The sequence below is a fragment of the Sorex fumeus genome, unplaced genomic scaffold, assembly GCF_029834395.1.
Source record: "Sorex fumeus unplaced genomic scaffold, SorFum_2.1 ptg000127l, whole genome shotgun sequence".
Taxonomy (NCBI): domain Eukaryota; kingdom Metazoa; phylum Chordata; class Mammalia; order Eulipotyphla; family Soricidae; genus Sorex; species Sorex fumeus.
Genome location: NW_026606184.1, coordinates 525316 through 543089, shown reverse-complemented (window position 1 = coordinate 543089; position 17774 = coordinate 525316). Strand labels below are relative to the sequence as shown.

General features: G+C 53.8%; 1 protein-coding gene and 5 non-coding genes across 6 annotated transcripts; 2 read left to right on the top strand and 4 right to left on the bottom strand.

Annotated features, from left to right (window-relative positions):
- Positions 1–428: 428 nt before the first annotated feature.
- Positions 429–7579, top strand: FCGR3A (Fc gamma receptor IIIa). Its single transcript, XM_056137800.1, has 5 exons — positions 429–503; positions 1702–1722; positions 1827–2084; positions 4461–4718; positions 7010–7579. The coding sequence occupies exons 1-5, from the start codon at positions 464–466 to the stop codon at positions 7291–7293; spliced, it is 861 nt and encodes a 286-aa protein (XP_055993775.1). The 5' UTR covers positions 429–463; the 3' UTR covers positions 7294–7579.
- A 1499-nt stretch (positions 7580–9078) lies between these two features.
- TRNAN-GUU (transfer RNA asparagine (anticodon GUU)) lies at positions 9079–9152 on the bottom strand. Its single transcript has one exon. It is a non-coding gene; the product is annotated as a tRNA-Asn (tRNA).
- A 1343-nt stretch (positions 9153–10495) lies between these two features.
- On the bottom strand, positions 10496–10567 carry TRNAD-GUC (transfer RNA aspartic acid (anticodon GUC)). The gene has a single exon. It is a non-coding gene; the product is annotated as a tRNA-Asp (tRNA).
- Positions 10568–12194: 1627 nt separating this feature from the next.
- TRNAG-UCC (transfer RNA glycine (anticodon UCC)) lies at positions 12195–12266 on the bottom strand. The gene has a single exon. It is a non-coding gene; the product is annotated as a tRNA-Gly (tRNA).
- A 108-nt stretch (positions 12267–12374) lies between these two features.
- On the top strand, positions 12375–12457 carry TRNAL-CAG (transfer RNA leucine (anticodon CAG)). Its single transcript has one exon. It is a non-coding gene; the product is annotated as a tRNA-Leu (tRNA).
- A 1322-nt stretch (positions 12458–13779) lies between these two features.
- Positions 13780–13851, bottom strand: TRNAD-GUC (transfer RNA aspartic acid (anticodon GUC)). The gene has a single exon. It is a non-coding gene; the product is annotated as a tRNA-Asp (tRNA).
- Positions 13852–17774: the final 3923 nt, after the last annotated feature.

Sequence of the window (17774 nt, the reverse complement as noted above, 5' to 3'; positions counted from 1 at the left end):
GGGGCGCTCGGGGGGTCACCTCGGCAATGGCAGAGATTGGATGGGGGGTAGCGTCTCTGCAGCGCTGTTTGGGGCGGTTCTGACTACCCTGGTACTGACGGTGGTGACGAGCCCAGGTTCCACGGGGCAGGGCCGGGTCCCATCCATCTGCCCCGATCAATGCGTCTTCCCTCCTGGGTCATTAGTTTCCCCGCAAGGATGCCAGGGGGCCAAGAGGGGCACCCCTGGCCTGTCCCCCACTTCCCCTAGGGCTCTTCTGAGCTCTCACTTTGAGAAATCAGATGATGTTCCTGAAATGAGAGGTGAGTCAGGAGTAGCTTGGGGGAGGATGAACGACTTCCTCTCGCTCTCTCTCAGTCTCTCTCTCTCTCTCTCTCTCTCTCCCCGTGGTCGGGCCCCGCAGAGCCCGGAAGCCGCCGTGGTGGGTGTGTGTGTGTCTGTCTGTCCAGGCTCCTCGGGCAGAATGTGGAGGCTGTTGGGTGCTGTCGCCCTGCTTCTTCTAGGTAAGATCCTGGAGGGGCAGCCCTGCTCAGACCAGGGGGGGCCGGGCCCCTCGGTCCCCCAGCATCCCAGGACAGACCCCCCCCAGCCTGGAGCCAGACAGTGATGGGGTGTGTGGGGAGGCGGGGGCCCAGCTCAGTTCTCTCGTCTGTAAATTAAAGTCGGGGTGGACGGCTGTCTCTTCCACCTGACGCTCAGGGTGACCCGCTAAAGGTTTCCCAATGACCAGGGAAAGGCCGCAGTGCAGGTTTTTTTTGGGTTTTTTTGGTTGGTTTGGGTTCGGGGGCCACACCCAGCAATGCTCAGGGCTGACTCCTGGCTCTGTGCTCAGGGCTCACTCCTGGTGGGCTCGGGGCACCCTGTGGGGTGTCGGGGACCCAACCCAGGTCAGCCACCTGCAAGGCAAGTTCCCTCCCTGCTGTGCTAACTCCACTGGTGCACAGATGTGAAATATGGGGGCCCCCGGAACAGCAAGCCTGGAAGAGCGAGCCCCTAGATACTGCCAGGCATGGCCCCAAAATAAGCAAGTCGGTGAACGATTTCCAAAGCATGACTAGGGAAATTCGGTTTGTTTTTTTTGGTTCTTTTTTTTTTTTTTTTTTGCATCACACCCGGTGATGCACAGGGGTTACTCTTGGCTCATACACTCAGGAATTATTCCTGGCGGTGCTCAGGGGACCCTATGGGATGCTGGGGATTGAACCCGGGTCGGCAGGTGCAAGGCAAACGCCCTCCCCGCTGTGCTGTCGCTCCAGCCCCTCAGTTTTTTTGTTTTTTTGTTTTATTGTTTTTTTAACTTTTTGGGTCCCACCTGGCGATGCTCAGGGCTGACTCCTGGCTCTGCACTCAGGAATCACTCCTGGCCAGTGCTCGGGGGACCCTATGGGATGCCGGGGATCGAACCCGGGTTGGCTGCATGCCAGGCCAACGCCCTCCTTCTTGCTATGCTTTCCTCTGGTCCTCTGGTGTCTTAACAGGGTCATGGGGCAGGGACGGGGGCGGGAAGGCGGGGAGGGGGTGAGGAACCCAGCAAAGGCTTTAGTTGGTTGGTTTGGGGTCTGGTGGGGTGACAGTGGAGCAGGGGCTCAGAAATGGGGGTCCTGGAGCAGGACGTCCCCCTGGGGATGCTCTGCAAGGGCTGAGACAGCTCTGAGGGTGCCCGGCTCACTCACCACCTCTTCCCTTCCCCCCACCGCACAGTTCCCTGCCACACAGTCGCTGGTGAGTTTGTTTCTGGGACCTCAAGGACGGAGCCCCCCGGGGGTGTCGGGTGGGGCGGTGGGAGGGGGACTCAGCCCACCCGTGTCCTCGGGGCTCCCCCCCAGACCCTTCCAAGGCCGTGGTGATCCTGGACCCGCCCTGGGACCGAGTCCTGGAGGAGGACCGCGTCACCCTGACCTGTCAGAGCCCCCATGGGCCCGGGGACAGCGGGACACGCTGGTGGCGCAACGACAGTGCCCTGGACGGCCAGCAGGGGGCGTCGCTGACCATCGCCTCCGCCCGCGTCGCGGACAGTGGCCAGTACAGCTGCAAGACGGAGCGCTCGGACCGCAGTGACCCCCAGAGCCTGGAGGTGCACCAGGGTGAGTGGGGGACAGCGGTGGCTGACCGGCAGCACGTAGGGGACCCCTATCCTGCTTCTGCTCCCAGGACCCTTAACCCCCCCCTCACACAAGACCCCAGACCCCTGACCACCCCTTGCCCCCTTTGTGCCTGGCTCAAGCTCCCTCGGCCACTCTCGCCACACGAACCACCCACGACAACTGTCCCGATTTGCTTCTTTCAAAGCCACACCCGGCAATGCTCAGGGCTGACTCCCGGCTCTGTGCTCAGGGCTCACTCCTGGCAGTGCTCGGGGGTCCCGATGGGATGCCGAGGGTCAAACCCAAGTTGGCCGCGTGCAAGGCCAGCGCCCGCCCCGCTGTGCTATCACCCCGGCCCCCCAAATGGGTTTTATTGTTTTTATTATGTATTCTTTGGCTTTTTGGGGTCCCAGCCGGTGATGCTCAGGGCTGACTCCTGGCTCTGTGCTCAGGGCTCACTCCTGGCAGTGCTCGGGGGACCCCATGGGATGCCAGGGATCGAACCACTTACAAGGCAAAGGCTCTACCCGCTGTACTATCGCTCTGGCCCCTAAATTTGTCTTTTGGATTTGGTTAAATTCCCTTGTGAGTCTTTTTTACTTTAGGGTGGGAGGGGGCCACACCCGGCGATGATCAGGGCTGACTCCCGGCTCTGCACACAGGGATCACTCCTGGCGGTGCTCGGGGGACCCTGTGGGATGCCGGGGATCAAACCCGGGTCGGCCGCATGCAAGACCAGCGTCCTCCCCGCTGCCCTATTGCTCTGTCCCCAGGGGAGCACTTAGAGGTGGCTGCCAGTCCGGGGTGTCTCTGCGTCACCCACACAGACCAGCACCAGCCCCGTTGCAGCCGTGTCAGTGGCACCCGTGAGGGGTCAGACAGAGCCTGAACGGAGGGTGCAGGAGGGGAGAGCCACTGTGCTGGGGGTCGGGCCTTGAGCTGTCCACGGAGGCAGGGGACGTAGGGCCACCTCAGGCAGCTGACATGGGCGCTGGCCCTGGGCATCCCTCCAGAACCAAGGCTGGACGCCGTAACTGGTCCTTGAGTCAGCTCTGGGTCAATGGTGTCCACCTGCTGGTCCCGGGACTGTCCGGTCCTATGGAGCAGGAGGTTGAGACCAGCGGTGGACAGCGGTGGTCAGCCCGCGGGGCAAGTGCAGCCAGAAGGTTGACGGACGCTGGTCCGGACTCTGACTCTCGGCAGCTGAGACAGGGAGGAAGTGCGAGTCCATTACTGTCCGCAGGCAAACTCCTACTCACCCAACAGGGCCTGTTTCCTCAGTCTCCTCCTCCGAGAAGCCTGCCTTCCTTCCTCTCTTGGGGTACTGTGGGTATCTCACACACACACACACACACACACACACACACACACACACAGAAGTGCAACTTAAAAAGATTTGGGTACCAGAACAGAACTACAGTACAGTGGGGTAGTGCGGTGGGCGCTTGCTTCTCATGTAGTCAATTTAGTTCAGTCCCCGGCATCCCATGTGGTCCCCAGAGCACCGCCAGAAGGAATTCCTGAGCACAGAGCCAGGCATGACCCTGAGCACAAATCCAGGAGTGAGCCCTGAGCACAGAGCCGGGAGTCGGCCCTGAGCACAGCTGGGAGTCAGCCCCGAGCACAGAGGCGGGAATCAGCCCTGAGCACAGAGCCGGTAGTGAGCCTTGAGCACAGAGCCAGGCATGATCCCTGAGCACAGAGCCAGGAGTCAGCCCTGAGCACCGAGCCAGAGTGAGCCCTGAGCACAGAGCCGGGAGTCAGCCCTGAGCACAGAGTTGGGAGTCAGCCCAGAGCACAGAGCCAGGAGTGACCACTGAGCACAGAGCCGGGACTCAGCCCAGAACACAGAGTTGGGAGTCAGCCCTGAGCACAGAGCCGGGAGTGATCCCTGAGCACAGAGCCAGGAGTCATCCCTGAGCACAGAGCCGGGAGTGATCCCTGAGCATAGAGCCGGGAGTCATGCCTGAGCACTGAGCCGGGAGTCAGCCCTGAGCACCGAGCTGGGAGTCATCCCTGAGCACAGAGGCAGGAGTCATCCCTGAGCACCGAGCCAGAGTGATTCCTGAGCACAGAGCCGGGAGTGATCCCTGAGCACAGAGCTGGGAGTCAGCCTTGAGCACCGAGCCAGAGTGATCCCTGAGCACAGAGCCGGGAGTGATCCCTTTGCACAGAGCCGGGAGTCAGCCCTGAGCACTGAGCCGGGAGTCATCCCTGAGCACTGAGCCGGGAGTCAGCCCTGAGCACTGAGCCGGGAGTCATCCCTGAGCACTGAGCCGGGAGTCAGCCCTGAGCACTGCCGAGCGCGGCCCCCGAGCCCAACAAAGCTGGGGTGTCCGGGCCGGCGGGTGAGCGCTGCTCCTTCCTCGCTCCCAGGCTGGCTGCTGCTGCAGGCGCGGCGCTGGGTGGTCCAGCCCGGGGACCCCATCCACCTGCGCTGCCACAGCTGGCAGAACCGGCCGGTGTCCAGCGTCATCTACTTCCACAACGGCATGGGGCGGAAGTTCTTCTACAAGAACTCGGAACTGCACATCCCCGCGGCGACGCTGGCGGACAGCGGCACCTACTTCTGCCGGGGCCTCTTGGGCCGGATGCGCAACGAGTCCTCGCCCACGGCGCGTCTCCTCGTGGCAGGTGAGGCCCGTCCCTGCGCCCACAGGGGCGCGCGCACGGAACGCGGCATGGGCACGTGCATGGGGGGGTTGGGCACGCAAGAACGTGTCCGTGCGCACACAGGGGACACACGCACAGAATACGGGGGGCATGCGTGGGGGGGGAAACATGCACAGGACACAGGGGTCCATGCGCAGGGCACAGGGGTCCAGGCGCAGGGCACAGGGGTCCAGGCGCAGGGCACAGGGGTCCAGGCGCAGGGCACAGGGGTCCAGGCGCAGGACAGAAATCATTTTGTATGGACACAGTAAAAAATACCTTAAACGTATAGAATTGTTCTCCTCTTGATCTCAGACTACAGTGCTCAGGCCAGATAGTCCTTCCCACCCCTAGCAGGATCCTAGTCTCGTCGTTACCTTTGGATCATGACAGCATTTGTCTATGATCAAACTCTTAACTTATAGTTAAGCATCGTGGCACTTTGGCCTGGCCCATTTCACTGCCATGGTAGCTCACCGCTCGCCCTGGGTCCATTCAGTCCCTCGTCGGGACCCTGCTTTTGGGGTGTTAGGAACTAAGGGCAACTGAGGCTTAAGTCCAGAAAGCAGATGCCCGGGAGTGGATAATATTCAAGGCCAATCAAATCCTAAGTTACAGAGCATAATGTTAACGGTCTTCCTGTAGCCATACAAAAAGGACATTGCTTTAAAGTAAACTGTTCAAAAGACATAAGGAGAGGAGAAAGGCAATATTAACTTACAACACAATTTCAGTGTCCTAGAAGGATCTGACCTTACAAATGAACAGATTCTGATTAGGGGAAAAGCTGATTAACTGGTTGGGGAGGAGAGCACAGGGAAGAGTTTACAGATAAACACAATGAAATGGAAGTGCCTCAGGAGCACTGTGATGGGTGTAACCTGAAAACCCTAAGCTCCTTGGTCATCCTACAAGGGGGCCTGAGCTGTAGTATAGTGGTTAGGGCATTTTTTTTTTATTTTTTATTTTTATTTTTATTTTTTTTTACAGTTGTAGATTTACAATTTTTTTGTGCTTGGGTTTCGATTATACAATGATCAGATACCCATCCCTCCACCAGTGCCCATTTTCCACCACCATGGATAATATCCCCCCCACCCCCATCCCCCCATCCCCCCTGCCTCTGTGGCAGGGCAATCCCCTGTGTTCTCTCTCTCCTTTTGGGTGTTGTGGTCTGCAAAAGAGGCATTGAGTGGCAAACATGTTCAGTCCATAGTCTACTTTCGACATGCATCTCCCCTCCTGGGAGGATCCTCCAAACACCCTTTATTTGGTGCTCCCTTCTCTATCTGGGCTGCCCTTTCCTCTAGGATACCCGGCTGGCCTCTAAGTTATGGAGTAATCCTCCTGGTGCTGATCTCAGCTATTCTTGGGTATTAATCTCATACTTTGTTACTTTATATCCCCCAGATGAATGCAATCTTTCTATGTCTATCCCCCTCTTTCTGACTCATTTCGCTTAGCGTGATACTTTCCATATTAGGGCATTTTTTTTTTTGCTTGGGTCACACCCGGCAATGCTCAGGGGTTACTCCTGGCTCTGCACTCAGGAGTTACTCCTGGCGGTGCTCAGGGGACCAGAGGGGATGCTGGGAATCGAACCCGGGTCAGCCGCATGCAAGGAAAACATCCTCCACGGTCCCCCGCGCCCCGCGGGAGTGATCCCTGATGCAGAGTCAGGAGTCAGCTTCGAGCACTGCCGGGTGTTGCCTGCAAGCCAGAAAGGAAGTTGGAACTTCAACCAAGAAGCAGAGCTTGAAAGCACCTCAGAGCCCAGAATCCAGCTGTTGCCCCCGGGTCTAGCCAGACAGCGGCTTGAAGTCCCACGGGTTGGCACTGGCAGTGCACAACCAGCTTGTTCTGCCTCTTTGGGCACTTGGTGCTCTGGGTTTCCGGGCCTGAGGGAGAAGGGGTGTCCCTTGTCTGCCCGTGAGAAGCCCACGCCCAAGATGGGCTTCGATCTGGTTCCCTGCCTGCGTGTGAAAACCGCGAGTGTGAACTTCAGGGCAGGAAATGAAGGTGCCGGCGGGCGGGTTCTCACCCACTGAAGCCGAGGGCTCGAAGCTCCGGGGTCCGCCCTGCAGACACCCTGGGCAGGGCGAACTGGGGGTCAGGACGCTGTCACTGTGTGGGGGTCAGGACATTTGGGAATATAACTGAGTGCAGAGGGTCCCCCCTTCCCGGGATCCTGGGGTGAGTCTCTCACTGGCCACACGGGACTTTCTCCTTTCTGCCTTAACTTCCCTGCTCTCTCTCCTTCTGCTCCCTATCAGATCCCTCCAGACCCTTCCCCTTCATTCCCTCCCCCTCCATCCCCTCCCTCTCCGTCCCCTCCCCCTCCGTCCCCTCCCCCTTCGTCCCCTCCCCCTCCATCCCTTCCCCATCACCCCTCCCTCACTCCCCATGGTACCGGATCGCTCTCAGCCTGGCCGTGGGACTTTGGTACGTCGTGAGCACCGGGCTCTGCTTGTCGGTGTGGCTGGACCTTCGACACTCACTGGCGTCCGTCCGATGGAATGAGAGGATGCAGTGGCGTCGGGACCCTCAGGACAAATGAGACCCCCACCCCAGCCCTCCCCCCAGCCCAGGCAGCAGCTGGAAGAGCAGCCTTTGTGTGTGTGTGTGTGTGTGGGGTGGGGGGCGTGGGGACAACTTCTCGGACCCTCACACAAGTGCCTCGCTGGGGTGGATTCCACCACGGAAGACACCCCCCCAATGCCCCTGCAAAGCACGGAGTACAAGTCAGCAGGGTGCAGAAGCCTTTCTAGAATGGTCTCCCTGTTCCAGAAGCTTCTTTTCCCCGCGGACCAGTTCCGGCTTCCGACAAAGCCCTTTCCACCCTGTTTCTCCCAAGTCCGCAATAAAACATAAACCATGATGTTCACTTAGCTGCAGTTACTCAGACCCGCAGGGGTTCGCTGGGCGGAAGGAAAAGTCAGCTGGCCCCGACCCCCGCTTGGACACTTGGACGGAGACAGTGGAGAGGAAGAGGAGGGTCGGCTGGGGAGAGGGAGGATGGGGGGTGGGCCACAGTCTTCCCCTGAGTTACGCGGCTGCAGCCAGGGACTCGTGGAAGTTCAGACACGAGATCAAGTGCTCTGGGTGGACACCGGTGGACACCCATTAGCTCCGGTGCCAGGCTGGAACCAATCCAGGGTCACTGCCTGGAGGAGGCTCCATTCTGCTTGAGGAGCCCAGGCTCATTTCCTGGGAATGAAAAGGGCATCAAAGAGGGTTGGGGGGAGCTGGGAGTCGGGGCTGTCGGGAATTTGACCTTCGGGGGCTTGGTGGGGGGCACCTGCAGCCTCCAGGGCTTGCAAAGGCAGTCCTGGTTTGCGTTCCCAAGAGGTCACTTCTGCAGACTCTGGGAGGGCCAGAGCCGGACAGGGCGGGTCAGTGGTCAGTGCAGTGACCCAGGGGCTGGCGGGAAGGGCCACACGCTGGACCTGAGTGAAGGACACTCCTGCTAAGGCCAGGTGAGAACAGGGTGCTAAAACTCTGTGTTTTGTTTATTCGTTGAGGGGGTTGGGTCTGGTCCTGGTTCCCTTTAGCGTGACCTGATTCAAACAGCTGAAAGAGAGGTACAAACACGCAGGCAACCACACAGCCACACGGCACACAGCCAAGCAGAGTCATACAGTCACACAACCACACAGACACACAGCTACACAAACACACAGCCACATAGCCACACAATCACACGGCTACACAAGCACACAGCCACATAGCCACACAATCACACGGCTACACAAACACACAGCCACATAGCCACACAATCACACGGCTACACAAACACAGAGCCATACAGCCACGCAGACACACAGCTATACAAACACAGCCACACAACCACACAACTGCACAGCCAGATAACCACAGAGGTACACAACTACACAGCCACACAACCATAGACACACAAATATACAGCCACACAGGTACACAACCACACAGACATACAGGCACACAGACACACAACCAAACAGCTGCACAACCACACAGCTACACGACCATACAGCCACACACAGCCACACAGCCACACAACCACACAGCTCTACACAGTCACACAACCACACAGACACACAACCACACAGACACAGAGCAATACAGCCACATAACCACACAGACACCCAACCACACAGACACACAACCACACAGACACAGACATAGAGCAATGCAGTCACATAACCACACAGCCACACAACCATAAAACAACAGGTACACACGCACAAAGACACAGCAACATAGTCACAAAAGAAAGGTGCACGCGCGCGCACGCAGACACACAAACACACAACCCCGTTACCACTGGCTTCGCAATCCAGGGCCGGCTCCAAAAGTGTCGCCCCGTCCCTGGGTGGGCTCGAACCACCAACCTTTCGGTTAACAGCCGAACGCGCTAACCGATTGCGCCACAGAGACCGGCGGGGGCAGCGTCGCGCCCGGGCCTGTTCACCGGAGGGCGAAACCCGGCGACCCCCGTGCGACCCCGGGGAGGCCGCGGCGTCCCCCGAGCCCGCCAGCGCCTGCAGGACCCCGGGGTCCGGGGTGGGGGGGGCGTTGGGTCGGGGGCGCCAGGACTCCCCAGGGCCCGGGGCCGCGCGGGTTGGGGGGACCCCAAGTGCCCCTTGGACCCTTCTCTGCACCCAGCGGCCCAAACACCTAGAGCGCATCTGGGGGGGTCCTGCTGGGGACCACCCACCGCAACGACAACAGCAACAACAGATAATAAACTACCCGTAACCAACAACAACAACAACAGCAATAATAATAATAAAAACAACCAAGCATGACAAATGTGCCCAACAGTTTCCTATTTGAAAAGTCACAGAAGCGTTTGGCTGCGCGCGCGCGCGCCCCCGTCCCGGCGCCCACCCAGATTGGCCGGCGCGTCTTTAGGGGTGCTGGCCACCTGGGGGGCCCTTTGCCACTGAGTCGCCCCCAAAGGTCACAGTGCAAACCCTCGTCCGGGCCCTCCTGGCCAGGCCCAGAGCAGGAGCCAGGCCAGCCCGGGCCCCCTGGAAACTGATGCTCAGGGAAACGGAGCCGAGAAGATGCCCCGGCCGTTTCCATGCCAACGGCCGGGGATGCCACAGGTGAGCCTGGACCGGTCCCCGGGCAAGGACCCTCCTCCTAAAAACCAACCGAAAACGTTTGGCTCCAAACTATCCCCAAATCCAGGTCGCGGTGCCAAAGCCCTTCCCGGCCGGGGGTCTCCAGGACGCGCAGCGGGAAGTTTGGAATCTGCCCCTTGGAGAGTTAGGGGGGCCCACCTGGGCGCGTGCAGAAAGTGAGTCGGGGGTCGCTTGCTTCAGGCGCGGGGGGAGGCGGCAGGTCTCCAGCTCCGGGGCTGGAGGGCCTGGGGGGCGGCATTCGGGGGGCGCTGCAGAAAAGCAAGCCCCGCGCCCCCCAGAAGGGCGCAGCGAGGAGAGCAGAGACACTTGGAGCAAAAGAAACGTTTTAGCCTCCAAAGAAACGCCTTAATGTCAAAAGAAACGTTCTGGCCTCCAAAGAAACGCCTTAGTGTCAAAAGAAACGCTTTAGCCTCCAAAGAAACGCTTTAGCCTCCAAAGAAACGCCTTAGTGTCAAAAGTAACACTTTAGCCTCCAAAGAAACGCCTTAGTGTCAGAAGAAACGTTTTAGCCTCCAAAGAAACGTCTTAGTGTCAGAAGAAACGTTTTAGCCTCCAAAGAAACGCCCAAGTGTCAAAGGAAACGCTTTAGCCTCCAAAGAAACGCCCAAGTGTCAAAAGAAACGGTCCAGCCTCCCCGTCGGGGAATCGAACCCCGGTCTCCCGCGTGACAGGCGGGGATACTCACCACTATACTAACGAGGACGGCGCGAGGGCGTTTGCGCCTCGGCTGTTTAAAAGTACCGGCCACACCGGGCCCCCTTTGGATTAATTTGAGCATTTGGGGAACCCCCAACCCACCCTGCGGAGTCCCCCCAGAGTCCCTAGGACAAAAGACGGTATTTGTTTGGGTTAAAGACGCCTCCAAAAATAAAAAAAAAAAATCTATATAAAAAAATTAGTATGTGACTCTTCATAACCAGCAACACAGAATAAATGATCTAGCATCTGCCTGGGGCCAGGCTTGGGTGGTGCTGGGAAACTTGGAAATGATGGTGGCGGCAAGGTGTCATGGGGGTGGGATGCTGTTGAAATGTTGAAGGGGAAATTAAATTAATTAGAATTCAGTAAATTAAAGTTAAAATTAATTAAATTAAAAGGCAATAAATTCAATAAAAGTTAAGATTAATTAAATTAAAAGGCAATAAATTAAAAAATAAAAGTTAAAGTTAACTAAATTAAAAGGCAACAAATTCAATAAAAGTTAAAATTAATTAAATTAAAATGCAATAAATTAAATAAAAGTTAAGATTCGATATGCCAAACACAGTAACAACAAAATCTCCAATGGAGACGTTACTGGGCCCGCTTGAGCAAATCGATGAACAACGGGAGGGCCTTTACCTTTACCTTTTTAAGATTAACTAAATTAAAATGCAATAAATTAAACAAAAGTTAAAATTAACTAAATTAAAATGCAATAAATTAAATAAAAGTTAAGATTAATGAAATTAAAATGCAATAAATTAAATAAAAGTTAAAATTAATTAAATTGAAAGGCAATAAATTAAATAAAAGTTAAAGTTAACTAAATTAAAATGCAATAAATTAAAATTATTGTGAACAAGTTTATGAAAAGAAAATTTTAATTTTCTTAAATTTAAATTAAAAAAAATAAATGAAAATTCAAAAAATATTAGAATGGAAGAGGATAGAAGCTAGCTAAGAGAAGTGAGCTCTGGATTCTAGGAATACCAGAAAAGTGGGAAAAAAAAAAAAAGAGGGGCTAGAAGACACTCCTGGGTGCTATAAAAGTTCAAAACGCGCCCAGTCTCTGGAGAGAGGATTGTACACAGATTCAAAGAGCACAAAGTAGATTCAAAACAAAAGAAAAACTAATTAAATATTTAAATTAGACCTCAAAAGACCCCTCCCCAGCGACATCTCAGTAGCATGCATTCCGGGGCGTCCAGCCCTCACCTCAAACCTCGTTCCACTTCCAGATTATTTCAGCTCCACTTTCTCCTCTTTCCACCCTAAAAACTCCACCCCAGGCGCCGGGGATCCGCTTCCCCGGGTTGATCCAGCCCCAAAGCTCTCCAACACCTGAAACCGGGACGTTGCAACCCACCGAGGAGTTCGTGGGGCGTCGATCAGAGCAGCAAGATGCAAATCTCAATCATTTCAACAGGGTGCAAATGTCAATCATTGCAACAATTGTGCAAACGTCAATCATTGCAACAATTGTGCAAATGTCACGAGCACGGAAGAGCTCGCCAGGGCGCAGCTGACTCAGCCTGGGATGCAGGGAGAGGATCCCCCTAAAATAAAATCTAGTAGATGCTCCTGCACTAAAAATTGAAAGCGGTTTATAGAAAAACGTTTTGACAGATGCGTTGGCCGGGAATCGAACCCGGGTCAACTGCTTGGAAGGCAGCTATGCTAACCACTATACCACCAACGCCACTGTGCTGGGCCTGTGGTGGAATGAGGTAACTGCAAGCAAGCGGGAATCGCAGCGCCCTGCATTGGCCTACAACTGAAAGTCAAGGAACAGCAGCTTCTGACACGTGTCAGGATGGCCGAGCGGTCTAAGGCGCTGCGTTCAGGTCGCAGTCTCCCCTGGAGGCGTGGGTTCGAATCCCACTTCTGACAGCATAGGAGTCAATTTTGCTTATTTTGAACGAGGAAAATCGTTCACAAAAGTTGTTTTTGCAGACAACTCACGGTCACAAGGTTTGTGACTCATTTTCGTTCACTCACGGAGGCTTCGGTGTCGATTGGGAATAAGTCTTACTTATTGGTTTATTATTTTAGCTTAGTATTTTATTTTTATTATCTTATTTTTATCATCTTATTTGTTGGTTTCTTAGGGTTTATTATGCGTTGGTTTCCAGGGCCGGACGCTGGGCTAATGCAATCAGGACACAGTTGACACCAAGACTCTCTCCTAACCATGACAAACAGTTATTTTAAACCTTTTCCTTTCCTTTACTGGACAATAAAGCAAACTGGACACTGTGCAGTGCACACTGTAGACACTGAATTGCATCCTTATCCTTTTTATCTTATTTATTTATTTATTGATGGGGAGCTTGGGTTTGGGGGTCACACGTGGGTGGGGTATATTCCTAGCTCTGTGATAATCCCAGTGGAGACCAGAGCCCCCAACCTGAGGTTCCCGCATGCAAAACCTGTGCTCAGCCCTTGAATATATATATATATTATATATTTTTTAAATTTTGCTTTTTGGGGCACACCCAGCGATGCACAGGGGTTACTCCTGGTTCAGGCACTCAGGAATTGCTCCTGGGATGCTGGGAATCGAACCCGGGTCAGGCTGCGTGCAAGGCCAATGCCCTCCTCGCTGTGCTATTGCTCCAGCCCCAGCCCTTGAATTTTTATTTATTTTTTAATTTAATTTTATTTATTTATTTTTTTAAGGTGCTGAGCACTGTGGAGCAATTTAGACACCCAGGACAAGGAAAAAAATAACAACAACAAAAAAAAAAAAACAAGAACCACGGATCCCCTAAGCCTGCTCTGAACTGGCCTAAATCTTCCAACACTTAAGACTGCAGGATCAAGCTTCGCGCTAATCTCAGTTTCCTCCACCCGCTTCTTGCTCGGGTCCTGCAGCGCGAGGGAGTTCGCTGGAGGGCTCGGCCGCCAGGGGGCGATCGCGGCGCCGCTGCAGCGCGCAGGTGGGGCTGCGGCGCGCTCGGTTGCTGAGTGTTTCCAGGGTAGCTTAGTGGCAAAGCTTTTGCCCGCCACGCGGGAGACCTGGGTTCGCGTCCCGGGCCCGGCTATTGCATTTTTTTTTCCCCAAATTCCTGTTTATTTTGTTTTTCCTCCTCAGACTGTGACTCTGAAACGCGCCCTGTTTATCCTGAAGCCTCGTGGTCCGGATCCCCTTCCCCAAGGGAAAAGCAGAGAAGGTGCTTCCTGAAATCCAAAGAAATAAAAGAGTCCAGTACCTCCCCGTCGGGGAATCGAACCCCGGCCTCCCGCGTGACAGGCGGGGATACTCACCACTATACTAACGAGGATGGGACCTGTTCACTGCATCCTTTAATGCGCTGTTGTGTTTCTACACTGTAAGAGCAACCAGGGGGGATCCCTGGACCTGGAAATTGCTACTTTTGTTTTGCTTTGCTTTTATTTATTTGATTAATCAACACTTTAAAGTTTTTACTTCTTGGTGCTGCCTTTATACATTCTTTATTTGATTGCTATTTAAAAAAAATTTTTTTTAATTTTTAAAAATTGTATCAGTGAGATACACAGTTCCAAGTTTGTTCATGATTGGGTTTTAGTTATATAATTTTCCCCCTCTGCTCCCTTCACCAATGCACGTTTCCCACCCACCACCAATCACCAATGTTCCCAGTTTCCTGCCTGTCCCTTCCCCTCTGTGACAGACACTTTTCTTCTCTTTCTTTCTGTCTCTCTGTCTCTCTGTCTCTGTCTGTCTCTCTGTCTCTGTCTCTCTGTCTCTGTCTGTCTGTCTCTCTGTCTCTGTCTCTCTGTCTCTGTCTGTCTGTCTCTCTGTCTCTGTCTCTCTGTCTCTGTCTGTCTGTCTCTCTGTCTGTCTCTGTCTCTGTCTGTCTGTCTCTCTGTCTCTGTCTGTCTCTCTGTCTCTGTCTGTCTCTCTGTCTGTCTCTGTCTCTGTCTGTCTGTCTCTCTGTCTCTGTCTGTCTCTCTGTCTCTGTCTGTCTCTCTGTCTCTGTCTCTCTCTCTCTCTGTCTGCCTGTCTCTCTGTCTCTGTCTGTCTTTCTGTCTCTGTCTCTCTGTCTCTGTCTCTCTGTCTCTCTGTCTCTGTCTCTCTGTCTCTGTCTGTCTCTGTCTCTCTGTCTCTCTGTCTCTGTCTCTCTGTCTCTGTCTGTCTCTCTGTCTCTGTCTGTCTCTCTGTCTGTCTCTCTGTCTCTGTCTGTCTCTCTGTCTCTGTCTCTGTCTCTGTCTCTGTCTCTCTCTCTTTCCTTTTGGGCCTTAAGGTTTGCAATCCAGATACTGGAAAGTTATCAGATAGATGCCCCTTTCACCGACTTTCAACATTCACTTCCTGTCCAAAATACACATTGATTTTAACGGTTCCTTTTCTTTTCTTTTTTACTTATTTTTTTAAATAACGTAGCAGTACTGCTATTTATTCAGCCATTGATTAAGCTGATTGAATTGGACGTGAACTCCACATTACCTTTTTTTTAATTCAGAACGTCAATTTTATTTTATTATTTTTATTGTTTATTTTTTTGTATCCCCATGAGATGCGGTTAAACAGCTTTCCTGTTTGAGTGTCAGTCATACCAAGATCAATCACCCAATCCTCCACCAGTGTTCATTCTCTCCCACCAAGGTCCCCAGTGTCCCTGCATCCCACCCCTCCCCCGGCCTCTATGGCAGACAATCTCCCCCACACTCTCTTTTACATTGCTTGTTATGAATAACTGCTTTTTTAAATTTTAATAAATCATTGTGAGATACATTTACAGACTTACAGACTTTCATGATTGCGTTTCAGTCAAACAATGTTCAACTGCTGCTTTTTTTTTCATTTTTTATAATTTTATTTATTGAATCACCGTGAGAGCAGTTACAAAGCTTTCGGGTCTAAGTCTCAGTCATACAATGAAACACCCATACCTTCACCAGTGCCCATTCTCCACCACCAAAAACCCCAGTATCCCCCCATCCCACACCCTCCCCCTACCTGTGGGGCAGATGATTTCCACATGACCCTCTCTCTACTTTGATCACATTCAATCTTTCGACACCAGACCCACCATTATTATTTGAGAGTTTACCCCAACACTCAGATCTGCTGAAAAGGCAACAGTAGACCATTTGTGTTCTCTTGCTGGTTATGAATAATATATGATGTCACGTGGCTGCAGTAGTGGCCGCGCGATTTTGAAATTCCAAAATTTTAACACTTAAATCTGGAGGGATTTCTGCCCAAACCTGCTGGGTTCCAAGATTTGCTCCTGAGTCTCTGGGATCATGGCCGTTGAGCAGCTTGATCAGGAGCCAGAGAGGCCGTTTGTGGGCGATGACTTGGGGTCTCGTTGGGACGGGGAGACCAGGACCGGCTCCAACCCCATCCTGTGAGGCCCAACAAGTTTCTTCACTCCGGGCCCAGACCTGACTGTTCAATGGCCTCTGGAGGATGACGGCCACCAAGCCGCCAAGGGGGAGCAGGCGTAGGGACAACACCCTTTTCCCTCTGGGGTGGCCCAACGACAGTAACCAACCGCGTGGTCCGACGCATTTCTGCCAAAAGTCACTGGGTTTCCAGATTTGTTTCTGAGTGTCTGGGATCATGACCGTTAAGCAGTTCAATCAGGAACCAGAGAGGCCATTTGTCTAATTATATAGCTGAGCCAGAGGTCGTTTGTGGGTGTGTCTCCCACATACCTAACTTTTGACTGTTTACTTTCTTGGTAAACTTGGCCCCAAGTTTTTGGGTTCTGGCCAAAGTCACAGCAGCAATTTGGGGGTATCTGGAAGCCTGAAGGTGCCATCAGGCTGCTGATGCACTCACCTCACAGGTACAGATTGACCTGCTGGCGGCACCATACCCCCTCAGCTGCTGCTTTTTAAGAGAGAACCTAGGGCCGATTTAATATCAGCGCGTAAACTTTTTAAAACTCACAAAATCAGGGGCTGGAGCAATAGCACAGCGGGGAGGGCGTTTTCCTTGCCCGCGACCGACCCGGGTTTGATTCCCAGCATCCCATATGGTGGTCCCCTGAGCACTGCCAGGAGTAATTCCTGAGTGCATGAGCCAGGAGTAAGTCCTGTGTATTGGGTGTGACCAAAAAAAAATAAATAAATAAACCTCACAAAATCGAAGTCTTTTAGATAAGAAAACAGAGTGTTTGTTTCAATTTTGGGCCTCAGAACCTAGAGGTGCCAAGATTGAAGGCCCAGGACCCTGTGTACAAGGCGTGAACTCACACCCTTTCTTTGAACGTTCTTCTTGGTCCCTAGAAAAGAAAAATAAATGAAACCAAAAATTATATAAAATAAATAAATGGGTGCTATCACAAAAGAGAATATGAAATTGTCAATTTAGACACCCAGGACCAGCCCCGGGACAAGAAAAAAAGTGAGTGGTGCTTTTTTTTTTTGTCTTCTTAGATGGGTCCCAGAGGAAGGGATTGAGAGGTCTTGTAGGGGGCTTGGGGGGGTTGTCTCCTGCTAAGCCCCCCTGAGGCCAAGACCCATCAGTCAGTCAATGATTTGGACTCAGCCAGGGATGGTCCAAGCACAGAAATGAAACCAGCGACAAAGAAATGCGGGTGCATTTGGCCGCTGGAAATATAACGGAATATAGGGGTCCCGCAGTGCTGGGGGCCGGGCGGCGGGGGGGGGGCACTCTGCCAGGCCAACTGAGTCCAAAGTCAAGCAGGATGGCGCCCGCCCGGGTGGGGCTGAGGGAAGGAAAATTCTAGAGTGATGACAAGCCTGTGGGTCTCAGAACTGAAGATGCCACGAGAGCGGGTGATTTGGGGTGGCGGGCAGGGGGTCCCGCCAGAGGGTCTTGCACCCCTTGACGGGGTCGGGGGGGGGGGTTGTCGCTGTCAACCTGTGGCCCAGCCGTGGATGGTTCCAGTCTAGGGACGGGCAGAAGGTCCTGCGGCTTCCTGGGAAGGTGGAAAGGACTGGGGAGCACCACAGGCCGCCACCAGGGCGGCCACCAAGGTGGACGCAGAAATGTCCTGAGACTGCTGAGACTGGAGAGAAAAAGGACCAAGAAAAACCAGGAGGGGCTGGAGTGACAGCACAGCGGGGAGGGCGTTGGCCTTGCATGCAGCCCACCCGGGTTCGATCTCCGGCATCCCATAGGGTTCCCCGGAGCACCGCCAGGAGTGATCCCTGAGTGCAGAGCCGGGAGTCAGCCCTGAGCATCGCCGGGTGGGACCCATACAGCAATCAATCAATCAATCAATAAAGAGTGATGAACCAGGAA